Genomic DNA, 24,881 nt, shown 5'->3' with positions numbered 1-24,881 from the left:
CATCGGGGACAGCAGGTGAGAGGCCAATGCCAGAGGCGCCTGGGAGCAGCCCTGTGGGGGCCTCGGTGGGCAGTGAGGGGGAGGAAGAAGCCGAGGAGAGAAGGGGGCCCCCTGGAACCCCCGGGCTGCCTGCCACCGCCTGACCTGCCGCTGAGGTGGGGCTGGGGGCTGGCCCTCTCTGGCCTCCGTGAGCCCACCCCTGGCCATCATCGGGGCATGTCTGTCCCCTGGCCATTTAACCCCAGCCGGACCAAGGGAATGGTGGCCTGCCGGGCGGAGGCCCTCCTCTGGGTCGGTGGCAGCGTGGCTGTGTCCTCGCAGTGGCAGCTTGGCCCACTAGGTGAGGGAGCAGCCCTGTCTGGTCATCTGGGGTAGGGCCGGCCTGCTCCTCCCTGGCTAGAGCCCCGCCCAGCCCCCGGGTCACTGGGCTCAGGAGATGGGGGGGCGCTGCTCCTGGGGTTGTGAAAGGCCTGGTGGCTCCCACCCCACCTCCATGCAAACCTGTAGCCTCCTGACCCCTTGGGTCTCCCTCTGGGGGTCACGGGACTCCGGCAGCATCCCCTGGTGCGCCTCTCTGAGCCCCCGCTCAGGGCCTGGAGGCTGAACCCCAGGGGGGCAGTGGGGAAGGAAGGGGTGGGGGAGTCAGGGGTAAAGGAGGGGCCGGGGCCATGGTCCTGGTGGATGTGCGGCTGGACACTCCCTGAGGGGGTCCCTGTTACTTTGGGGGGCAGTGGCACCTTCGGCCCAGGTGTGGTGAGGCCAGCATGCTGGTGCCAGACGTGTCGGCCCTTAGAGGCCGGCAGAGTGCCCGACACTGCCGTGAGACTCTGGAGGGTAGAGTGTCTGTCTTGGCGGGGCCCCTCCGGCTCTCTGTTCCAACTGGCAGATGGGGCCTGGCCCAGGTACCGCCTTCCAGAACCTGGTTCTAGGCCTCGGGGGCCCACCCCTGTCCCCATCCCCGGCCTCTCCCCTCCCACCTGCTACCTGCGTCCTGGCAGCCATACCGCGTCTTTACCTCCTGATGTCTCCCCTGGAGCCCAGCCTCCCTGTGCACGGCTCCCCTCTGTGCCCCCCACCCAATGCCTGCAGTTCAAGGTCAGAGGTTGGCTTCCTCTGAGAAGTCCTCACTGCCTGTTCCCTCGGGCTGACACTGCCCATGGGCCTCCACACACCGCCTGAGGGTTCCTCGTCGGGGGGGCCTCGTGGGTTAATTACTTGGTGCTTCACCAGTTGGTACTTCCTGGGTCCCGGGCTTTCTAAGCAAGCAGTTGTGAGGGGCCGGAGTGGGGCCAGGACAGACCCGTCCCTGGGACTTCTGGAGGGCCTGCTGCCTCTCCAGCCTGGCCAGCCATGGCCTCCCCTGGTACCTGGGAGATACACAAGCTGCAGACAGGAGGCTGAATAGATGGAGGAGGAGGGGAGGGGAGGGGGGGGGGGGGGGGGGGGGGGGGCGGAGGGGGGGGAGGGGGGGGGGGGGGGGGGGGGGAGGGGGGAGAGGCAGTGGGGCCCCCTGGGGGAATGTGTGGGCTCTGCACCTTCCCAGACCTGTGTGGGGCCTTGGCCTCATGGAGCCTCCTCTGTGGCCTCCGGGTGGATGTGTGTGGTGCCACCCTTGCGGCGCGTGTGAGGAGGGCGGTTTCCTGAAGATGCCACGGGAAGGGGATGCAGGCTCTCAGGAGCGCCTGCGGCCGGGCCAGTGAGCCAGGCTGGGCATCGTGGGGGTCTGCCTGCATGCCGCCCACCTGGGTCCACCCTGTGCCTGGCCCGGGACCTCGTTGCCTAGCAGCTCCTGAGAGCGGGCTTGGCCACCCATCCCTGTGTCCTCTCGTGTGTCATAGCCTTTGGGGCAGGTCATGGTGGTGGAAGGGGGTGGGTGGGAGGCCGCTGAAGCAGGGCAGAGCTGGGGGGTGGGAAGGGTCCCGTCTGGGACCTCGCCTGGCCCTTGGGCCGCAGGACCATTGGGGAGGCCAACAGGAGCCCGGCTGGGCAGAATCGGTCCAATTCTCTGTGTGGACTCTGGCCTCTCATCAGGGTCCCAGATTGGACCTGTGGCCTGGGCCAGCACCTGGGGCCTCAGGCAGGCCTGGGGTCTGAGTTCGGTGCCCTGGCGGGTGGATGGTCTCTGCACCCCCTTGAGCGCGTGGGGGCGGGGCTGAGGCTGCAATGAGCATGGAGGGGCCGCTGCAACGCTCACCAGCACCCCGTCTGTGTCTGTCTGTGTCTGTCTGTGTCGGTCCGTCTGTGTGCCGGGTCGGTGGGCCACCAGTGGAGCGATGTATGAGTGCCATGCAGGCGGGGACACAGATGGTGAAGCTCCGTGGCAGCTCCAAGGGCCTGGTCCGCTTCTACTTCCTGGATGAACACCGCTCCTGCATCCGCTGGCGGCCCTCACGCAAGAATGAGAAGGCCAAGAGTGAGTGGGGTGGCCCTGGGTGGGGGAGCGGTGGGCAGGGCAGAGCCCCCAGACCAGCACCCAGGGGGGCAGAGGACCCTCCCAGAGCAGCCACTGGGCAGCTGAAGGGGCAGCAAGACCTGAGCCCTGGAAGTCCCCAGGCCTGGCCCATGGGCTCAGCTGGCCTTGGAGATCCTCGGTGACATCTGGACGCAGTGGGGTGAGGGCCCTGGCCCTGCTGCCCACCTAGCAGCGCCCTCTGGGACTCAGTGGAGACTGAGTAGCCCCAGTGCCCAGCCCTGCTCCGGATGCTGAGATGCGCTGAGAGGCAAAAGTCTTTCAGTCTAGCCGGGGAGATAAGACCGCTCATGAGCAGAGAGAGACCCTGCTGGGCACCCTGAGGGTACGACCCCGGTGCTGAATGCTGGCCCAGGCAGCCTGGGGTTTGAGCAGCTGACAGGCGTGTGGAGGCTGCAGAGCTGTCTGGATGGGTGGTGGCGGGTAATGAGCTGTGAGGATTTGGGCAGGGACCAGGCTGGGGGTCCTGGGGGTCAGGAAGAGACACGTGAGTCCTTACAGGCGAGAGAGGGGACTTTATGGCCCCTCCTCTGGCTTTGGCGACTGGAGAGACGCAGGTGTGCCGGGGCAGGGCCTCAGCCCCATGGTTGCTAAGGGCACTGCTGCCACCATGGGGCCCAGGAGAGAGCCACGCTGTGGAGCCCCCTGGGAGGGTGTCTTGGAGGAGGGGGCTGGGACTGCCCTGTGGGCCCCGGGGAGGTGGAACCGCCACTGGCTGCTCAGGCAGGAGCCCCTGTGCTCCATCCGGAGCGCCTGCTCTGTGCCAGGCACTGTTCCCAGCACTGGGCATCCTTTGGGAACTGAGCCGCCATGAAGCTCGTCTTTTGAGTGCGAGGTGGGTGACACCACCTAACGGTAGGATAACTTCACGTCATGCTGAGTGACGAGAACACAGGATGGCAAATAGAGGGGAGCAGGTGGGTGGGGGTCGTGGAGGCCCCTCTGGGGAAGGGGTGACAGGGCAGAGACCAGCAGGCTAGGATGGGGGGAGAGCAGCTGACTCTGGCCATGGAGGGGTCCCCAGGAGGGAGGAACAGTGCGGGGGCAGCTGTCTCCTGACTGTCAGCGCCCCCTAATCTGGGGGCCCAGAACCCCCACCCCCACCACGAACATGCGTGCGCACAGGGAGCTGGGGAGGCGGGAGCTCCCGGGGAGGGGGTAGTGGGGGCAGAAGACAGAAGGACTCGCGCACCCTTCACTGTGCGAGTGGGGAAGACCCATCGTTACTGCACGGGACACGATAACGTCCGGGGTGGTGCCGAGCCTGCCGCCGGGGGCAGGAGCCGGGCAGGGGGTGCAGTGCTGGAGTCCCTGGCTGTGCCGAGCCCAGGGTGCTTGCTCCCAGCGGGGATGCTGCCCACCTGTGCCCCGACTGCCTGAGAAGGGGCCCTGCCTCAGGCACAGGAACAGACCCTACAAACGCCCTTCTCAGCTCATCTCCTTGCGGTGACTCAGCTTCTGAACGGAGGCTCCACGGAGCTGCAGGCGCTGCAGCCAGTCATGAAATCCCTGATGGCGCCTGAGCTGGTGCGCGCCAAGCCGGGCCCCGCTGCCCCCCGCCCCCCACCTGGTGCCAGACTCTATTACCGAGGCGGCCCCAGGCTCAGGCGGGGCGGGAAACCCCAAAGGGCCCCAGCTGTTGCTGAGAGCACCTTGGGGCCTGCGGGTGGAGGACGCCTGGCCCTGGGGAGGGCTGTGACCGTGCCCCCCGCCCCCTGCAGTCTCCATCGACTCCATCCAGGAGGTGAGCGAGGGGCGGCAGTCAGAGGTCTTCCAGCGCTTCCCCGACAGCAGCTTCGACCCTAACTGCTGCTTCAGCATCTACTACGGCAGCCACCGAGAGTCGCTGGACCTGGTCTCGCCCAGCGGCGACGAGGCGCGCACCTGGGTCACTGGCCTGCGCTACCTCATGGCTGGCATCCGTGATGAGGACAGCCTGGCCCGCCGCCAGCGCACCCGGGACCAATATCCTCGCGGACGGCGGGAGGGCCCCGGGGACCACCCCTCACTGTCCCCCGTGTGGGGCAGGTGAGCCCCAGCTGGCTCACATATTTCGGGAAGGGGAACTTGGGCGGGGTCCTCCACGCCTTCCTGCCCGGGGAGGGGAGGGGAGGGAGGCGCAGCTGGCCTTGCTGCACCTCCGTTGGCCCCTAACTTGGCCCCAAAGTGGCTGAAGCAGACGTTTGACGAGGCCGACAAGAACGGCGACGGCAGCCTGAGCCTCGGGGAGGTCCTGCAGCTGCTACACAAGCTGAACGTGAACCTGCCACGGCAGAGGGTTAAGCAGATGTTCAAGGTGAGGCCGGCGGGGCCGCCAGGGGTCTCGGGCCCCGAGCGTGTGTCCGGCAGCAGGCCGGCCCTTTCCAAGCTGCAGGAGGTCCCGGGCGGTGCCATCCAAGCTGCAGGAAATGGCAGGGAAGCAGCCGTCCTGCACCTGTGCGGGGCGGTCAGTCAGATGCCCCAAGCTGCCCCCTGTTTGCAGCTGTGCCGGCACCACTGCAGCAGCTCCTGGGGCCTCCCCGGGCCGGCGGACCGGACATGTGGGCAGGCGCCAGGTCAGCGAGGGGAACCACCCGCAGGACCTGCACCCCACGTCCCACACTGCCCCGCGATTCCCCAGACTTAGTGGGGTGCACAGGCCCTGCCTTTTGGGCAGCAGCTCTGGTTACCCACCGCCCAGCCACCCCGGTGTTAGCAGTTATGACAATGCACCCTCAGTTGAGCGGCGGCCTTTACTGTCTGTAATTAGTTTCTCTCTTTGCGGAACCGCTGCTGGGCCGGGGGAGGAAGGCGGTGTCAGCAGGTCCTGGATCCAGGTGGGGACGGGCGAGCAAACTCCACTTCACTCAGGCCTCACTGTCTTGCTGCCACCTGGGAAGAGGGTTCCGCGGGCTTGAACCAGGCCCTGCGCCCCAACACACACACACACACACACACACACACACACACACACACACACAGAGCCAACCGCTCCACGAGGCTCGGGCGCCCAGCTGCCCCCTTCTGGGCTCTCATGAGGGACGGGAGGTTGTGCTTGGCTGGAGCGAGGGGAGCTGGCCGGCCCGGAGCACATGGATCTGTGCGTGAATGGCGGGGGCGGGGTGGTGTGAGCAGAATGCTCTCGGACTGCTGAGTGAGTACTGGGGGGCTCACAGGGCCCCTCCTGAAGGCCCCAGTGGGGACAGAGCCGGCCTGGGCAGTGAGGGGCCGGCAGATAGCTCAGGCCCGCAGAACAGCCCCACCGTTCCCTGCCTGCCCTGCTTCCAGGGGCAGCTCGGGGGTCAGCAGTGCCTTCCAGAACGGTGAGGCTGTGTCAGGGGCTCAGATTGGCCTCGGAGGCAGGACGAGAGACGAGTGCCCCCCACGGAATGGGTGCGAGTGGGCACAGGCCTCTGGGGCCTGAAGGTCCACCACCAAGACCTGGCTTGAAAATGCCCCCGCTGGGAGCTCCGGAGAACCCACGCCCCCTGCCCCTCCTGTAAGGAGTCTGGGCCTCTCCCGCACCCCCTGGGCACAAAAGGGGTTCCCCACAAAGCACTCTGACCAGCCCCAGGACTAGTGGTGTCCGGGCGCTGTCCAGACCGCTTCAAGGAGGACCTGCCAGTGGGGCCCTGGAGAAAGGCCAGCAGGGGGCTGTGGGCCACAGCTGCTGACCCCAGACCCTGGGCAGCTCAGTGCCAAGTGGGCGCTGTCCACGGTGGCCCCTGAGCACCTGGGCCTCCCTGCCCATCTGCACGGGGCCCTCTGTGGGCGCTCGGGAGCCCAGGGAAGGAGGGCTGACCTCCAGCCGGGCAGAGTGGCTCTGATAATTAGTAACAATTTTATGGTCGAGAAATCTCAATATTGTTTCCACTGCCTGGAACTGCCCTAATCAAAGGAGAGATCTGTATGGTGGGTAACGAGTGGCTTGAGCGTAATTTCATTAAGCCTAAAATAACCGTGGAACATAGGCCAGGCCGCACCCTGGGCGGCTCTGAGGCCTGGCCCAGCAGCACAGCTTCGGCTGGCGTGTGCTTTTAGCTGCCACGGTTTCCCTTTGTGGAGAGGAGAGCGGCTGCATGACCACATAGACAGGCATTTCTGGGGCCGAGGGCTCAGAGCCGCCTTTCAGGCCCCTGAGGGCCTCGTCGTCACAGAGCATTTTCAGCCACCGCCTCGGCATGCTGCCCAGCCCGGAGCCCGCGGAGAGGCCAGATCACCCCGCATCTCTGCCCAGCTGCAGCCTCGGCCCCTGGGAGGGCCTCCAGCCCGACTCTGTCCCAGAGGGGCCCTTTGACCTGCAGCGAGTGCCCTGCCTGGGTCCGTCCCACCAGCTCTAGACACAGGGCTGCCCCCGAACCTGGCACAGACACAGGGATCCTCATCTGGCATCCGCTGGCCCCGTGCAGGTGGCCCTGGGCTGGGCCCCTCATACCAAGCTGGCCCTGTCCTGGCCTTGGTGTGAGCACCCGGCATGGGCACCCGGGTCCTGGAGGGAGATGCTCGGGCTGTGCTGGGCGCCCACCTAGGGGCCAAGCCACAGGGCCGGGGCAGGCAGGGCAGCCTTCCCAGGAGCCCTACTGTCTCTGGGGCCGGGGACATGGGGGTGGCTGTAGCCTGCACCTGGCTCGCTGGTGATACTTCTGGTTCAGAGGGGGCCTCATTCCCATCTCCAGCCACCCCAGATTGTGTGGCCATAGGAGAAAAGACAATGCAGATGCCCCGAGAGACTGGCGTGCACTGCTCTCCATGGTGCTGAACCTGGTGTCTCTTTTTGCCGGGCAGTCGCACCCACCCCCACCCCCCGCCCCCCACCCTGCTCACCAGGCTAAGGACCCAACCTTGGCACTCAGGGTCTTGAGTACCTTCCACATGGCCCTTCTGGCCCAGCTCCAGGGACCCCCATGACTTCCTAAGGGCAGCCTGGCCTCCAGCACTGGGTGCCCTTGCCCTCTGGGTCTGTCCCTGGCCTGGGCTCTTGGTGTCCCCAGGGTCTGACACCTCAGCAGGTACTCCCTGAGTGAGTGGATTCATGAAGTAGCCTGGTGGGTTTGCCTGGGGGGTTCCTGTGGGAATTGTGTGAGCTGCTTTCTGGTCTCAGCCACTGTCCTCGCATCTCTGCTGTGGCAGCCGGAGTCTGGGATTCCTGCATGTCCGGGGGCCCTGTGCTTCTCTAATCAATGGATGGCCAACCCTAGTTACAGATCACAGCCCAGCGTAGGCATTAGCTCTTGGGTGGGGTATTTCTCCAGGGTGGGGTGACTTTGCTGGGTTCAGTTGCAGGTTGACCTGGGAAGGCTCGGAAAGGGGGAGGTGGGGTGAGAGCTGTGTTAACGGGTCACTCGGTGGCTTCTTGGTGGGAGAGGCGAGGGGGAGCCCAGTGAGGATGCCGCTGCCAGGCTTGGGGAGCATTCGTGAGCCCGTGACATGGGCAGTGGTGCTGGAAGCGGGAGGGGCGATTCGACTCAGGGTTGACTGAGGAATGGGGAGCTTGGAGGCACCCTCGCGGTTGAGGCCCAGGGTGGGATGTGAGGGGACCCGGAGGCCTTGCGTTATAGGAAGCAGACACAGATGACCACCAGGGGACACTGGGCTTCGAGGAGTTCTGTGCCTTCTACAAGATGATGTCCACCCGCCGGGACCTCTACCTGCTCATGCTGGCCTACAGCGAGCACAAAGACCACCTGGACGCCGCCGACCTGCAGCGCTTCCTAGAGGTGGAGCAGAAGGTGAGCGTCCCCGGCAGGAGCCGGGCTCCTGGTGGCTGTGGCCTCACCGCGGCCTCCCGGGGCATTTGAGCTCGTCCACAGTGTGACTGAGAGCTTGGGGAAGTGTGGGCACCAGTCTGGCATTTGAGGCCCACTTACTGCACCTGCCTCGGTTCCTGGCTCGGGCCACAGCCACCAAGCTGGTGGGGAAGGAGAGTGGCTCAGCCCTGACCGTGGCCCCCCCGGAACTCCCAGAGGTGAGCCCGTGCTTGACCCCGGCCCCGACATTGGCGTCGAGCATCTTCTGGCCTAGGTCCCTTGGCCCAGCCTTCAGGCCTGGTCCAGCCACGTGGGTCTGGCTGGCTCCCACCCCCAGGGCTCTGGGCCCACTGCCAACTCACTCCAACATTTGTCCAGCAGACGTGCAGGTGCCTCTGGGTGTCAGCAGGGTGTGCCTGCCTCTACTGTCCCCGGCCCCAGGCGCCCCATCCGTCCTGAGAGGCTGAGTGCTCCCCGGGCGCTGCCTGGCTCAGGGGCCTGGACCCCTCATCCCGGGCCCGGGTTGGAGGGGGGAAGGCCACCCCCTGAGGGGACAGCGCTGCCACAGGGGGGCTCGGACCGCAGACGGCGTGGGTGCGGCTACTGTGGGCAGCGCCGGAGTGAGGCTGAGGGGCCGCTGTTCCGACAGGGGTGGAGGGAGGGAACGCGGCCCGGGCTGGGATGGGTAGAACTGACCCGTTGCTCCCTGACCTTCGCCCTAAGCTCTCCAGAGCTCTTCTTACCGTCTGCGGCCCAAACTATCCACCGGCTGGGTGGTTTGAGCCCTGGCCCCTGACTCTGGGCCTCCTGGGTCCACAGCTGCTCCAAGCTCTGACCCCATTTGCCCCTCTCCCCCCACTACATACCCATCCCCACATTCCTGGGGACGTCCAGGTAGCCCTGCTGGTGGGTCTGCCTCTGGGAGCGGGGAGCTCCCGGGGGCTGCACTGTGGGGCCCTGGGAAGTCACTCAGCCTCTGACACACGGGTCCACCGATGGGCAAGGCCACCTTGGGCTCGGCTGCCACACACAGCTTTCTTGCGAGGGACTTGGGGAGGCGACAGGAGGGGCCAGGTGAGCCCCCTGGGCTCCTCCAAGATGGGACGTGGTCCTTCTCACACCAGGCCTTGTCCCCTGCCAGCCCGCCCTGGTCCACGGCCCTCGAGACCCCTAACACAGCAGCGGTGGCGGGTGGCCTGGCGGATGATGCCAAAGACCCCTCCCCTGCCAGGGGTCCTCAGTCAGCGCCAGCTCTTCCAAACCCAGGGGACCCTCTGGAGTCTGCTGGTCACTGAGTCCCAAGTCTCATGCCACTGGGGGTGGCCAGTGAGCCCCCCAACCGGCGGAGCACGCCGCAGGGACCAGGGCCTCAGCCTCGCGTGGTCAGCGCCCGTGCGCGGAGGCGGCCCGCGGTGGGGCCGGAGATGGGCCAGCCTGGCCTCAAGCCCCTGCTCTGGCCTAGATGACGGGCGTGACCCTCGAGAGCTGCCGTGACATCATCGAGCAGTTTGAGCCCTGCCCGGAGAACAAGAGTAAGGGGACCATGGGCATTGACGGTGAGTGGGCGCCACGCCGGCCCAGCTGCGCTGCCGGATCAGCGGGGTGCGGAGGGGTCCACGCGGCATGGGGGCGGGTGGTCCCGAGATGAGCCCACGGCGGGGCTGGCACAGGGCTGAGCCCCGTGCCCCCGCCACGCTCCCCCAGCAGGTTTCACCAACTACACTCGGAGCCCTGCTGGCGACATCTTCAACCCGGAGCACCACCGTGTACACCAGGACATGACGTGGCCGCTGAGCCACTACTTCATCACCTCGTCTCACAACACCTACCTCGTGGGCGACCAGCTCATGTCCCAGTCGAGGGTGGACATGTACGCCTGGGTCCTGCAGGCCGGCTGCCGCTGCGTGGAGGGTGAGTGCTGGGGCTCTGGGACCCAGCACGCCCCTCGGCCCCAGGGGCCGGGCCTAGGCCGTGGGCTGATGTCTCCTGTGGGAGGGCGGGGTGGCCCCGAGGAGCCCTCTGGAGTCTCTGGGCACGGTTCCTGCCCTCTGCCTGGCCGGGGCCGGGATACGTCTCTCCTGGTGTTAACTGCGGCACAAGAGGACCGCGTCCGGTTAGCGTCCACGGACTGGGTCTCTGGGCAGCGGTGGTCCGGCCCCTGGAACCCACCGAGGCCTGTGTGCCTGCAGTGGATTGCTGGGATGGGCCTGACGGGGAGCCCATTGTGCACCATGGCTACACTCTGACCTCCAAGATCCTCTTCAAAGACGTCATTGAAACCATCAACAAATACGCTTTCGTCAAGAACGAGTGAGTGGCTGGGACTGGGGGGGGGGGCTGGCCCGGGGGGGGGGGGGGGGGGGCTCAAGGGCCTCATCCTGCCCCTCCTGTACATCCTTTCTGCGGAGCAGTGCAACCTTTTGGCGGCTGGTTTCTTGTTGAGGGTGAGGGGCAGGGCAGGGGCAGAGGAGAGGGAAGGCGGTGGACGCAGGAGCAACAGCTGGGCCAGGCAGGGCGTGTGTGTCAGCGGCCCCGGGCCACAGACACCTGGCGTCAGAGGCCTTCCACAGTGGTGGCTCCGCACTAATTGCTCTTAAGAAGTTACTCTGTGTCCAGACTCAACTTGCGTCACTCAGAACGGCTAGAGACACTGTTGAACAAAATCCAGTTTCGTTTCTGGGAATAGAAGACGGCCTCCCCACACTACTCCCCTCGAGTCTCAGCTCAGTGAGGCTCGCCGGTGAGAGTGAAGGAGGGGGGAGGGGAAACGAGACTGATTTAAGAAGTAGAAACAGAGATGCCCCTCTGGGAAGACCTGGCACAGGCTCTGTCTTGGAAGGGGTGGGAGGGAGGGATCTCTGCAGGGCCTTCTGGCCTCTGGAATTGCAGGTGAGGGGGCGTCTCAGAGCAGGGGGGCTGGGACGCACAGGTCTCCTGCTGGGGTCTCAGGACGGGGCTTGCACCTCCCATGCCAGCATAATCTCTGTGGGCACAAGGTCCTCCCCCAGGCCTCGGTGCCCTGACTGGGAAATGGGGAGGGGTGGACCTTTGCCCCAGGCCGTGCCTCTCACATTGCAGGACTCGCCCACCTCTTGCTCTAGTTTCTGACTTCTAGGTCTGGGTCATTTACATTTTCTAAAAGGATTATGTTGCCTTTTGGCAAAAATCCAAGTAAATGTGCACAAGACTAAAGAAATAAACAACTGAAGAGCTTATCATGAAAGTCCGCACGCTGCACTCCCCACTCCGCACCACGTAGGTAATAATGACGTTCCCCCCGATGGTGTGTACCAGGCTATGTCTCCCTCCTTATTGGGCCCCAGGGCCACGCACAGGACAGCGTCTGCAGTATCTCGGTGAATGGGGTTATCTCTCTCACAGTCTATCCATTGCACCTCGGTGTAGTCCACGCCATTATTTTTTTGGCCGTGCTGTGTGGCTTGTGGGATATTAGTTCCCCCACCAGAGGGGGACTAACCCTAACCCTGGGCTCCCTGCAGTGCAAGTGCAGAGCCCTAACCCTGGACCACCAGGGAGGTCCCCCACGTCATTTTCAAACCATGACTTGCTTGAACGTTTCCTTTTGTTTTTCCTGGAGTTTCTAATCGCCTTTGTTATTTTCTTATTGGGAGAAGAAGTACATGCCTTCTTTACCCATCCCTAAGGTCTCCCAGCTCCTTTCCCCCACACTCTCTTGCTTTTGAAAGCCATTGGTGGGCCCCTTCCCAGAGTGGCTGGCAGCCCCGTCTATCCTGGGCTCCTGTGAAGATTCCTCCTCATGCAGTGGTGCAGGTGACCTGCAGTCCTACATAGGTGAGACCTAGCCTTCCCCTGGCCTCATTCTGCTCCTTCCCTCTTGGGGCCACAGGTATCCAGTGATCCTGTCCATTGAGAACCACTGCAGTGTCGTCCAGCAGAAGAAGATGGCCCAGTATCTGACCGACATCCTTGGGGACAAGCTGGACTTGTCATCAGTAAGCAGCGAGGATGCCACCATGCTACCCTCTCCACAGATGCTCAAGGGCAAGATCCTGGTGAAGGTGAGCCCCTGCCTACCCCGCCTGGGGCCAGCGTCCTGCTGAGCCTCTGACCTCCGACCTCTAACCTGCAGTCAGGTCAAGGGCAAGGCCCTGCTCCGGACAGGCTGGGGTTCCGCACCATCTGTGATAGATTTGAGGGGCCACAGGGCAAGCCCTGCCCCTGACCTGGCCTCCTTCTCCCCGTAGCTGTCAATCAACTTGGGGCCTTTGGCATCACACCCGGGCATGTCCCTCCCACGCCGCTGCCGCAAGGATGGGTGGGCTGGCCCTGCCCCCGGCCTGAGAGCCACAGGCAAGCTTGGGAAAGGCTCCTACGCTTTGCTGCTGTTCCTGTGGGTGCCGGCCCCCCAGCACTTCCCACAGGGCCCCTGCCAAGGTCCACCTCCCGCCCAGGGCAAGAAGCTCCCAGCCAACATCAGCGAGGATGTGGAGGAGGGCGAGGTGTCTGATGAGGATAGCGCAGACGAGATCGACGAGGACTGCAAGCTCCTCAACGGGGACGTGAGTGGGCGCGGGGGGCTTCCGGGGCCGGGGGAGCTGCAGACCTGAACAGCCAGCTCAAGCCTTGGTGCAGAAGGGAGGTGGCAGGGACAGAGGGGCAGGGGGCAGATCCTGAGGGTGATTTGCAAAGCTGCCAGGCTGCTGGGCACCCCCCACACAGGGCACGAACCCCGAGTTCCCAGCTAGCGGCTGTCACCTCTTCTCAGAGAGTCGCTGGGACCAGGGGCAAAGCTGGGAGGCTGAGGAGCTCACAAGGGCTTTGAGCAGCCGAGGGGCAGGCGGGGGTGGGGGTGGGGACTCTCTAATTAGCTTCTTCCCCCTTCTGGGTACTGCCAAGGTATTATTTCTCCCTGAGGGACCATCAGATGGGAAAAGAATTGTGCGGCTGGCTAATTGTTTTAGAAAGCCCTGAGGCAGTGGATTCCTCCCGCTCTGGGTGGGTTTGCACGTTTCCCTGCCTGGCCAGGGGTGATAGTAAGCCCTCGGTCTGTGGTGGCCACCTTGCACCCACTCCAGCCTGGCTGCGCATGGGGGTGCCCAGATGCCCAAGGCCCAGGCCCTGCCTGGAGGGTCCAAGTTGGTCAGGGCCACGCTGGGGTCTGTCCCCACCCCATCCATCTCCTTGAGGCACACGGTGGCTGGTGGTGGCTTCCCAGATCCTGAGCCGCTGAGCGGCTCTCAGAGCCCAGAGTGGCCGCCGGGTGCCCGGTGAGCGGTCCACTTGGTCCGGCAGCAGCATCGTGCACCTGAAGGAGACAGGTGTTAGAATCAGATGGGCCTGGCCTCAGGGCCTGCTCGGCACTGTCTGAGGCCCCGGGACAAATCACATGCCGGGGCGCACAGCAACGTGATGTGGGAGCGAGCCTGGGGCCAGCTCCAGGCGTGAGCTGGAGCTCACGTGGGCTGAGCGTGAAGTGGTGCTGGCCCTGCCCGAGACCGGACGCTGTCCCCGCTGCTGCCCGCAAGCTGGGGACCGAGGCCAAGGGGCTGGCCGTCCGCCTCTTGCAGGCCTCCACCAATCTGAAGCGTGTGGAAAACATTGCCAAGAGGAAACTGGATTCCCTAATGAAGGAGGCGAAGATTCGGGACTGCGAAGACCCCAGTGACTTCACCGCGTCCACGCTGCCCCCGCCTGGCAAACTCGGGCACACGGCAGAGGCCAAAAAGGTGGGAGCCCCGAGGCAGGCGGGGTCGGCCTGCAGCTGGGAGAGGGGCCGGAGCGTGAGGTTTCTGCATAGCTGTGCACAGACACCTGCACACACACACACCTGCCCCCCCAAACCTGGCCACACACACACACCTGCACGCACACACCTGCACGCACACACACCTGCCCCCCCCAAACCTGGCCACACACACACCTGCACGCACACACACCGGCCCCCCCCAAACCTGGCCACATACACACACACACCTGCACACACACCTGCACGCATACACACACACTGCCTCTGGTGTACATCTCCACTCCGGGTCCTCCAGGAGCTCACACTTGGCTGTTCCAGTTCTCACCGTGAGGGACCCCCAGCTGTCACCCTGTCACAGGCAGATGGCCAGGGAGGGGCTGCCCTGTTTGTGTGGCTGACAGCCTGTCCCCTGGAGGCCTGCGGACAGCTCCTCTAGCCCACACCCTCCCTGCCTGTGGGCAGGAGCGGGCTGGCAGCCCCCGGGGCACCTGCAGCTCCTTGCCGAAGAGGACCTGGGCGTGGCCTGGGGGGTCTGGTGGTGACAGGGAGGGGCTCCAGGCTCTCAGAGCCGAGTGAGTCCTGGGCAGCTGTGCAGCCCCCTGCCCAGAGGCCCTCCAGCCGCACAGGGAAGGGCTGCCGAGCTCTGGGAGGTTCCTCTGTGGGAGAACAGTGTGGGGGCCGTCAAGGCGGATGTGAAGCGTATGGGGGCCGGGCCAATGCGGCTGAGCAGTTGTGGGGCCGTCTGGAGGGGCCGGCAAACGCTGGAGATGTGGCCCCATCAGCTGAGTGGCCCGAAAGCCGGCGCCCTGCGCGGGCTGTGATGGGCGGGGCAGCTGGCCTTGGGGCCAGGAGGGTGCCGGTGGGCCCCGCAGACCCCATTTTGCGAGCACGAGGCCTGTCAGGCGCTGTGTCCTGGTGGGGGGGGCTTCCCACACCCCCCGAGGACGGCACGCGGGTGCTGCCTCCCCTGCTGAGCTTGGGGTGCGCGCGGTGGGGGTGGGTGACAGCAGATCCTGGTTGTGGCCGCAGCACTTCTCCAGGATCTGGGCCAGCAGGCGCCTCTCCGCGCTTGTGGCCAGGTTCAGGGGTGCTTGTGTGCTGGGTGACCACGCGGTGCAAAGAGCCAAGGGGTGTGTCAACCCCGCCGGCTCCTGACACACCGTGAACGCGGCTTCCCGACCTCTGCCAGCTCGCGGGTTTTCTGAGCGCCTCCGTTGCTGCGCCTTGGGCTCTGGACCAGCGCCCCTCTGGGCAGCCAGCCAGCGGGTGGGAGACAGCACTCCCCAGGGGGCGGAGGAGGGGGTGGGGGGTGGCCCCGTGGCTGTCCCTACCCCTCTGCCCTCCTTGGCCGGGCCTGGGGGGGCCTCGCATCTCCCGCTTGAGCTCCAGGCTCCCTGCTCGGCGGCCGGAGCCCAGACCTGAGGGGTTCTGCTCATTTCCTGGGTGAGGCCAGCGAGCCAGGCAGGGGCATGGCCGAGGGAGGCGTGTGCGCACAAGCTCGCGTGGGTGCACGCAGGGCGCGTGTGCAGATACGTGCAGATGTGTGGGCTCCTGGCTGAAGCCCCTCCTTGACAGGGAACCTCGGCTGCGAAGCCGGCTCCCGCCCTGGTGGGCACGTCCTGAGCAAAGTTGGGAGAGTTCGGGGGCGGGGGCGGGGCATTTGTGGAAGGGGCTGGGGGGCGGCTGGTGACGGCTGTGACGAGGGACCTCGGGGACGCTGGCACAGACTCCCAGCCGCTCCAGAGGTGTGACTGAGCTTCAGGATGGATGAGAGCTTTGTGCCTCGGCCCCAGAGCGGGGAGGGACAGGCCCGGGGGCCCCTCGGGTGGGGGCAGGAGGGGAGCCGCCAACGCGCATGTTCTGTAAACAGCAGCGAAGCAGCTGGTCCTGCAGCCTCAGGAGGCTCACCGTAGCCCCGAGTGCAAATGGTAACGGTAAATGGCCACAGCCCAGGGGATTGTCTAAGTAGGTAATAGCTTTGCCGCTGCAAGAAGCAGGCGGGGACTCCTGAGCTGCGGGACCCCCGTATGAGGATTACCTAAGCGGACACGCCGAGGAATGTTCCGGACACACAAGCGGCATTTATTAGGCCGTCACCATCCATGGGAAGAAATCAAGACTAGGCACTGGAGGAGTGTCGAACGGCACATCGTGGGGAGCTGATGCGGGCGTGCGCGCGAGCGCTGTTCTCAGGCCTCTGCTCCCGGCACACTTCCTCCACGCCCCTCCCAGCTCCCTCCCTTCCAGGAAGGTGGCAGCCCGGGGCATCTGGGGGGAGCTGCCCATCCCAACCCGGGCCCCAGCCCCGCTGCCTGTCTCTCCTCCCAGGCCGAGGAGGCCGGAACCAGCAGACAGAACGGCCGCCTCCTCGCGGGCAGCTTCTTGAAGCGCAAGGTCTGCCGGGCTCCCCACGTGCGCCAGCCAGAGCTGGGGGGTCTCCTCCAGGACCAAGGGCCTCTGGGATTCCTGACGCCCTGGGCGGGGCTGGATGGAGCAGGTGCCTCGATGGCCCTCCCCCGGTCCACGCTGGTCGACGCCCGGAGTGCAGGTCACCCAGGGCCCGGGCCAAGCAGGGCACTGCAGAGGGGGCAGGCCCGGCTGCAGGGTGGGCGCCGGGACCCCAGGGCTGCAGGCCCTTCCCTCGCAGCGTCCTGGCCTCTGCAGACGGCCCGACTGGGCCTGGCGCTCCAGCCGTCCTGACTCTGCCCTGGTTCTGCACAGAAAAAGAGCGGCAAGCTGAAGAAGGCGGCCAGCGTGGAGGAGGGGGACGAGGGCCCGGATGCCCAGGGCGGCCAGAGCCGAGGGTCAGTGCCTGCCTCCATGCCGGGCCCCCGAAGAGGCAGCGTGGCGGCACGCGCTGGGACCCTTGTCCTGGTGACGGTGGGCGTCACATGCGCAGGCTCAGGGACCCGCACGGTGGGGAGCGGCCGTGGGGGCCCAGGGCAGGGACCCCGGGGTGCAGGGCCAGACTGGCCAGCGCGGTCCCCGTGCTCGTTTCTGTAGCAGCTGTCGCGGTTGGCCACCTGCCCCCTCCCCCAGTGTCACCTCTCAGCACGTCCGCCGCGTGTCCCGACGCCTGGAACACGGGGGCGTAGTGGATGCCTGAGGGACGCTCCCCGGAGCCTGAACAGGGAGGCGTGCGACCCAGGTCCTGACCCCACCCCTCCCGCAGGGCCACCCGGCAGAAGAAGACCGTGAAGCTGTCCCGGGCCCTCTCAGACCTGGTCAAATACACCAAGTCTGTGGGCATCCACGACGTGGAGATGGAGGGTGAGGGGCCCCTGGGGGGCGGGGGAATCGGGGCCCTGGGGGGGGGTGGCTGACCTGGTGCCCTGACGCCGCCCGTCTCACCCGGCAGTGGCGTCCAGCTGGCAGGTGTCATCCTTCAGCGAGACCAAGGCCCAGCAGATCCTGCAGCAGAAGCCGGCTCAGTACCTGCGCTTCAACCAGCACCAGCTCTCTCGCATCTACCCCTCCTCCTACCGCGTGGATTCCAGCAACTACAACCCACAGCCCTTCTGGAACACCGGCTGCCAGATGGGTGGGCGCGGGGCTTGGGGCGGCCGGGCTGCCAGATGGGTGGGCGTGGGGGCTGGGGTGGCCGGGCTGGCGAAGGGGTGCAGCTGGGTTCTCCGCGGCCTCTCTGCTTGCCCTTGGCTCTGGAGAACCTTCGCGGCATCCAGCCAACTTCACCAGGATGGCGCCGGGGTGGGGGCCGCTGGGGCGGGGGCCTTAGGACCCCAGGGCAAGGCGGGAAAGACACAGGTGCGCGTCCACGCTCCTCAGGTGCGCGGGGCCGCTGTGCCGGCTCTGTGGGAAGTCCTGCCTGCCGGGACGCACGGCCCTGGTCGTGCCCGACGTGAGCCCCAGGGCCCCTGCTCACGTAGTGGACGCGGGCTCACAGGAAGCGGCGGGTGGGACACACGGGCTGGGCACTGAGCCAGCCACCTCACATCCTTCCCCACAGTTGCCCTGAACTACCAGTCGGAGGGGCGGATGCTCCAGCTGAACCGGGCCAAGTTCAGCGCCAACGGCAGCTGTGGCTACGTGCTCAAGCCCCAGTGCATGTGCCAGGGTGAGGCTGTGGCCCCAGGACGGGGACACGGGGGTGGGGGCTGCTGCACGGAGGTGGCAGGGGGCGGCCACGGCGAGGCCACCTGGCGGGTCAGGCTGGGGCACAGGGAAGTGTCGCCACCCTGCCGGGCACCCTGCCGGGCAGCCCCTCCCCACGCTGCCCCAGCGCGAGGGTCCCCGGGCGAGGTGCCCTTGGGTGAGGTCTGCCTGGCACTTCCTCCCTTCTCGGTCACCTCAGTTTTCTCCCCGATGTGCTGAAAACGACTTGTGGGTTTCTTCCCATCGTAACCCTGACCCGTCCTCCCACGTGCCTCTCGGCTTGTGCTGTGCAGCGTTTATCTGCAGTGGCCTCTTCGAGTTATCGACGTGCGCAGCCCCAGGGCTCCCCACCCTGGACCCTGTCCCCGGGCACCCAGCCCCCCCCACCCAGAGGTGGTGTGGCCTCGCACTGAGCCCCCGTGGTCCACCTGTGGGAGGAGCGAGCTGGGCCCACATCATGGGGAGGCCGCAGAGGCGACCGGCCTATGGCCCCCGACCCCCACCCCTGCCCTGGAAGGCTGCCTCCCCTCCCCCTCCCGCACCCGGGGCTCCCATCCAGTGGATGGGGTGGAGGTGGGAGTGGACGCACTGGGGCTGCCCCGGGAGCCGGTGGTGGGTTTGCCCTGCCTGCTCAGCCTACCCTGGCCCCCCTCAGGCGTCTTCAACCCCAACTCCGAGGACCCTTTGCCCGGTCAGCTTAAGAAGCAGCTGGTGCTTCGGATCATCAGTGGACAGCAGCTCCCCAAGCCGCGGGACTCCATGCTGGGGGACCGAGGGGAGGTAGGAGGGAGGGCCTGGGGGGCCAGGGAGGGCCGGGGCGTTGGCCCGGGCCCCGGTGCCACCCTGCACTGTGTGCCAGATCATCGACCCCTTCGTGGAGGTGGAGGTCATTGGGCTCCCCGTGGACTGCAGCAAGGAGCAGACGCGCGTGGTGGACGACAACGGTGAGGACGCGGGAGGGCCGGGGGCGCCCGGAGGCCCCGTCACAGCTCCTGTGCTGCTGACACCAGGGAAGGGTGAGGGCCACCGCCTGTGACCCACATAACTGTCCAGGATGCCCCCTTGGCTGGACGCCCAGTGACAGCCGCCTGGCCTTCCGGTGTTGCTTCTTTCAGCCGGTGGCCAGCCTAGGAGGAGGTGCTGGGAGAGGGCGTGGGCCCCTGTGGCCTCCAGGCTGGAGCTGTGGTGTGGATGGGACTGGCCTGTCTGAGAGGTGGGGGTGGGGCAAAGGTGACAGACACCTCCTCCTGGTGGCCTCCAGGATTCAACCCCATGTGGGAGGAGACCCTGGTGTTCACGGTGCACATGCCTGAGATAGCGCTGGTGCGCTTCCTCGTCTGGGACCATGACCCCATTGGGCGTGACTTCATAGGCCAAAGGACGCTGGCCTTCAGCAGCATGATGCCAGGTGGGCAGGGGGCCAGTGGGGGTGGGGGAGGGCAGAGCCCTGGGCCAGTGCCCCCCCGTAGCACGTCCCCCACAGGCCAGCAGAGGACGCCAGGACAGGGTGGGGCTCAGCTTCCTCCTGAGTTGTCTTCTGCCACGGGCGGGCCTGGGGATACCGAGGGAGCTGAGAAGGATTCAAGGCTACAGCACTTTGTGGTCAGGGTGGGGGAGGGGAGCACCAGCTGCGGAGCCCCTTAGCCCCCAGAAGATGGTTGCTCTGCAGGCGAGAGCAATCCTGGCAGGCTTTCTGGAGGAGGTAGCGGCCCCAGGACCGGGCTCACAGGTTGTATTCAGGGCTTTGGGACCTTTAAGTAGAGTGTGGGGGACGTGGGTGGGTAGGAGCCGTGGTGAGCATGACCCCGGCTGTTTCAGGCTATCGGCACGTGTACCTGGAGGGGATGGAAGAGGCCTCCATCTTTGTCCACGTGGCCGTCAGTGACATCAGTGGTAAGGTGAGTGCCACCTGCAAGGTCTCTTGCTGTTGGAAAGGGGTGCCCCAGCCCCAGCCCCACCCCATCCGTGTCCCTGGGGCCATGAGGCCTAGTGCTTACCTTGACGGGCCTGTGTCTCCATCCACGAAATGAGTGGCGGGGCCCCCGGGCGCGCCTCTATGTCCCGGGGCCAGTGTGGCCACGAGCATGTGGAAGCCATGGCCCTTCCTGGGCAGCCCCGGCCCCTCCGGTCTCTCCTGAGCCTCCCCTTCTACTGCTCGGGGTCCCCTGGTTCTCTGTCCCTCCTCGAAGGCATCTGCCTGGCTTTGCCCCGTCCCTCACCTGCTCCCAGTACATTTGCCCCAGGACGGGGTCTCACTCCGACTTCCCCAGTCTGCAGAGCCCAGGGGTCCCTGGTTCTAAGTTTGGGGCCTAGCAAGGCTGCACGCGGTGGTCTGTCAGGCACACACGGGGGTCCATGTGGCTTCCGGCACTAACCGTCTCTCTCCTACCGTGTTCCTCGGCCCTGCGTGCTGCCGACGGAGGCCCCGCAGGCCTCCCAGCTCCGTTGTGCGTCCGTGGTCACCCTGTCGGTCCTGTGTCTCCGTCTCCGTGCTCCACGCCTGCTGTTCGTGTCTCACGGCCTCACTCTGTCTCTTTGGTCTTGCAGTGGGCTTCTGTATGTCCAAAGTCTACTTTTAGAAGCACGGCCCTGTTAGGAGCTCGAAGGTACCCCAGCACGGGGGCGGCGTGGCCTGCCCGCCCCCCACCTGCATGCTCAGGCCACCCCGTTAGCATCCGTGAATTCCTGGTAGCATTTTGGAGACTGTCAGCTCATGTGACATGGGTCGGGACGTGGTTCCGGGTCCCCTGGGCCATCCTCAGGCACAGAGCAGCATTTATGAGGCAGGTCCAGGACCTCAGCCAGGCCTCCTGTGTGTCCGCCCCGAGGTCTGGCCCATCTCCTCCTACCCTTGGCCTTTCCGACTCCTGCACCTCCCCCACCCCCCGCCCTGCCCTGTGCCTCCCTGTGTCCAGTCCTCTAGCTGCCGGCCCTCCCAGTACCCGTGCCCTCTCCCTCTCCCCCACCTCCCTCTGCCCTCCGCCTGCCTGTGTGCCCCTCTGATCTGTCTGTGCTTCCACACCCAGTGCTGGAGGGGGAGGGCGGGTGGGTGGGGGTGGGGTAGACCCCAGGGACCAGGAGCTCCGAGCTTGAATTCTGGACCTTCTTCTAAATGACCTTCTAGCCAACTTTGACCAAATTGCTCTGGATTTGGGATCTTGAATCAGACAGCTGATTCAAGTGCTGGCCGCTAATGCCTCTGCCCAGATGTGCCCCCGTGTCGCGGGGACCGTGGCTGTCTCCAGGGTCTCTGCATGTGAGGACCCTGCCGGCCTCTCCGGTGTTGACCCAGGCACGTGCCAGCCGGTCCTGGGGACCCTGGCTGCCGTCCTCAGGCCGGGAGGCTGCGGGGAGAGGCCTTGTAGGGGCCCCCCGGGCCCGGCCGTCTGGGAAGGACTGCCTGGCAGGCATCTGGAAAGGCTTCCCGGAAGAGGCAGCACCTCCAGGGGAGAGGGCCGGGCAGGAGCATGGGTGAGCCGAGCGCGGGGCTGCACCTGGCTGTGCTTGCTTCCTTGGCCGCGGTGCCTGGGGGCGGGCGGGACCGGTGCTCCGTCTGGTTCACACCCCATCTTGCTCTCCACACCAGGGCCACCCTGGGGGCCCCGTGCCAGCCTGCCCTGCCAGAGCTGGGGCCCCAGGGGCTGGAGGGGTGAAGAGTGCGGTGGGCACAGGGCTGGGGGCCAGGTCTCTGCTTGGGAGACCCTGGGGGGGCCTCCCCGCTCCAGCACTCCCTGGCCACCTGCCCTGAGAGCCACAGACCCTCCGCCAGCGCCCACTCCCTCCACCCTGGTGCAGGCAGGCGCCGTCCACGCTGTGCTGAGGCCACAGCCTCCGCCGCCCCTGGTAGAGCCTCCCTGGAGACCGTCCTGCTTACACACAGCCCTGAGTGGTGCCCCAAGCGAGCAGGCCCATCGGGCCGCAGCAGGCTCTCCCGGGCCACAGCCTCCGGAGCACAGCTGGACAGGGCTGGGCAGTCTCCGGCCCCTGGTGCCCAGCTGTCGGCTATGTATCTCCTTCTTTTGCAGGTCAAGCAGGCTCTGGGCCTAAAAGGCCTGTTCCTCCGAGGCCCAAAGCCCGGCTCCCTGGACAGTCATGCTGCTGGGCGGCCCCCGCCCCGGCCCTCTGTTAGCCAGCGGCTCCTGCGGCGCACGGCCAGCGCCCCAACCAAGAGTCAGAAGCCAGGCCGCAAGGCCTTCCCAGAGCTGGTCCTGGGCCCGCAGGACCTGGGCTCTGAGGGGGAGGCCAGCGACGCGGCACCTTCCAGCCCCGGCCCCACTCCCGAGGCCCCGGCCCTGGAGGAGCTGGGCAGCCGCAGCCCTCGAGGTAAGGCACCGGTGGAGAGGAGCCCGGTGCAGGTGCGGCCCCCGCGGGCCCCCGAGGGCCCTGGGCCTGCCAGGATGGCCACCACCTGCATGAAGTGCGTGGTGGGCTCCTGCACCGGTGAGGACGCCGAGGGCCTGCGGAGGGGGCAGCTGCCCAGCCTGGGGCCCGAGAGCAGGCACGCGGCCATCAGCCAGCAGCCCCGCGCCTGGGCGGGCTCGCTGGGGGCGCCCCACACTGCCTCTGGGAGAAGCAGAGGGGCCCCCAAGGGCCCTGGGTCTCGGCAGCCGGGGCCGGGCGGCCGCGGCTTCGTGTCCTCGGACTCCAGCAGCCCAGGCAGCCCCGAGGGGACCCCCTGCTGGCCCGAGGGCGCCCGCAGGCAGGCGGGGGCCCTGCAGAGGGAGATGAACGCCCTGTTCATTCAAAAGCTGGAGGAGATTAGGAGTAAGTCCCCCGTGCTCTCCACCGGTAAGCCCAGACGCTCCTCTGCAGTGTCCCCGTGGTGGCTCCCACGCTGCCCCCGCATGGCCTGGCTGGCGTCCCCGCTGTGCTTCCGTGTCCAGAACTGTGGCCTCCGTGTGTTCACTGGCCTTCGTTTCCTTGTTCCATTGGCTGGTCCCGTGGGCCCCTCAGCCCCCATACCCCCGTCTGACCATGATTTGCCCCGTAGGCCCCCAATGCTCCCCAGGGGCTGGGAAAGTGATTGCAGCTCTGGCCGCAGCCGTCCTCACCCCGGGCTGGGGACTGGGGAGTCTGAGCCGGGTCCACTTGCCGAGGCCTGCAGCCCAAAGGGTGGCCTCTGGAGCCCAGCCTGACTGCCAGGGCCCGGGGGCAGCTTCCGGGCCCTCCTCCTGCCTCCCCCTGGCCCCTGGCCGGCACCGCACTCCTCTGGGGAGTCTGGCCTGGGTTCCTGGCTGGGGCTCAGAGTCTCGACGTAGAGGCCTCTGTTTGCAAAGTGTGAGGGGAGCAGCTTGACCGTGGCCCTTGGCCCTGGGGACGCATGTATGAGCAGCTCTGCTCTGGAGCCCCCACCCCGGCCCCAGGGCTGGTCGTGACAGCACTGCCTGTGGCCCCTGGTCACAGGGAGCAATCCGAGCCCGGGGAGGGCGTGCTGGAAGCTGGGCCACCCTCCCGCTCCCCCTCTGTACCCGCCCAGCCTTGCGTCCGTCTGTCCACGGCCAGCCCCACCCCGGCACTGACCACCCTCTTCTCCTTTCTGTCCCCACGCTGCCTTCCTAGTCAGGGATTGAGAGCGGCTGAGTGCCAGGTAACAGGGCCCGGGCGCGCGTGGGCCGAGCTGTGCCGGCCCCAGGAGGGCCCTGCCTGTGCGCCCAGGCCCATCTCTTCCCCCAGCAGCAGCGGAGCGGGGGGGCAGGGTGGGGGCAGCTGTGAGCACGTGGAGGGGCCTGGAGCCCCGCGGGCGCCCCTGACATCTGCCTCTCCCTCTCCCCGCAGACGCCCACCCCTTCTCCTCCCTGTGCAGCCTGGAAACCATTGCCGAGGAGCCAGCCTGGGGTTCTGGCCCCCCACCGCTGGGGGCCGTCTCCCCCAGCCACGCCCCTGGAGGGCCCCAGTGCTCTGCAGGGCCCGGCACCAGCTCGGCGAGCCCCCCAAGGGCGGCTCTGGGAGCTTCCAGGCCCCTCCAGCTCGGGACCGGGAGCCAAGGGAACGCTGAGCCAGCCCCTGAAAGCAGGCAGTCGGCGTGCCACGGCGGGGGCCCTGCTGGGGCCTGCAAGGGGGCCCCCGGTAGCCAGACGGACGGCAGGGGCCACCCCCGGGCTCTGGGCCACGTGCTCAGAAGGGCCAAGAGCGAGGGGCAGGTCCCCTCGGAGTCCCTGGGTGGACGGTGGCCCCTGGCCAGGCCCCGCCCTGTCGTGTCCTTGGATGCCACTGGCGGTGACCCGCTATGGCAGCCGCTGGAGCCAAGCAGCCACTGTGGCAGCGTGTCCTCGTCCTCCAGCCTGTCGTCTGGTGACACGGTCATCGACCTCTCCCTGCAGGGCCTGGGCTTGGGACTTGAGAGCCTCCCAGGGGTCCCGGCAGGACGCCTGCCCCTGTGGCCCTGCTTGGCCTCGGCCGCCTGCCTGGACCTGCCCGCTGTGACCAAGAGCAAATCCAACCCCAACCTGCAGGCTGCTGGCCAGCTGCCTGTGGGGCCTGACGAGCTGCAGCCCCACCCCCTGGCCCCATGGCCACCCTGGGCCCACCACCTCCTGGTGGGCCTCCCAGACTGCACTGTGGCTGCCAAGTCCAAGAGCCTCGGGGACCTGACCGTGGACGACGTTGCCCCCCCGCGTGGAGAGCCCGGGCCGCGGCCTGGGCCTGGCTGGGGAGAGGCTGGCAGGGCGGGGGGGCGCGGCTGGACGCCCTGACGGAGCAGCTGCGCAGGCTCACGGGGTTCCAGCAGGCTGGGGGCATCACGTTGCCCACCAGCGGGGTCCCGGCTGGAGAGGGGTCAGCGGGGTCCCGGCTGGGGAGGGGCAGCGGGGTCCCGGCTGGGGAGGGGGCAGCGGGGTCCCGGCTG

At 66.8% G+C, this 24,881-nt stretch overlaps 1 protein-coding gene across 1 annotated transcript in view; it reads left to right on the top strand.

The window, feature by feature from the left end:
* The first annotated feature begins 216 nt into the window (after nucleotides 1-216).
* The window catches only part of PLCH2 (phospholipase C eta 2), a 27,312-nt gene continuing 2,647 nt past the window's right edge, over nucleotides 217-24,881 (top strand). The window contains 23 exon segments of the mRNA XM_029227069.1: nucleotides 217-340; nucleotides 2,267-2,413; nucleotides 4,192-4,434; nucleotides 4,636-4,766; nucleotides 8,008-8,178; nucleotides 9,659-9,752; nucleotides 9,904-10,107; nucleotides 10,386-10,506; nucleotides 12,065-12,236; nucleotides 12,630-12,737; nucleotides 13,746-13,904; nucleotides 16,172-16,318; nucleotides 16,646-16,728; nucleotides 17,097-17,194; nucleotides 17,283-17,465; nucleotides 17,892-17,999; nucleotides 18,693-18,817; nucleotides 18,897-18,981; nucleotides 19,299-19,445; nucleotides 19,856-19,935; nucleotides 22,063-22,360; nucleotides 23,813-24,703; nucleotides 24,706-24,811. Coding sequence (XP_029082902.1) covers nucleotides 217-340; nucleotides 2,267-2,413; nucleotides 4,192-4,434; nucleotides 4,636-4,766; nucleotides 8,008-8,178; nucleotides 9,659-9,752; nucleotides 9,904-10,107; nucleotides 10,386-10,506; nucleotides 12,065-12,236; nucleotides 12,630-12,737; nucleotides 13,746-13,904; nucleotides 16,172-16,318; nucleotides 16,646-16,728; nucleotides 17,097-17,194; nucleotides 17,283-17,465; nucleotides 17,892-17,999; nucleotides 18,693-18,817; nucleotides 18,897-18,981; nucleotides 19,299-19,445; nucleotides 19,856-19,935; nucleotides 22,063-22,360; nucleotides 23,813-24,703; nucleotides 24,706-24,811 — 4,025 coding nt within the window.

Source organism: Monodon monoceros, unplaced genomic scaffold (genome assembly GCF_005190385.1).
Source record: "Monodon monoceros isolate NGI ecotype Baffin Bay Population unplaced genomic scaffold, NGI_Narwhal_1 Super_Scaffold_18, whole genome shotgun sequence".
In the NCBI taxonomy this organism is placed as follows: domain Eukaryota; kingdom Metazoa; phylum Chordata; class Mammalia; order Artiodactyla; family Monodontidae; genus Monodon; species Monodon monoceros.
Note: the sequence above shows the minus strand (reverse complement) of the source record. Positions and strands in the feature narration are given on the sequence as shown.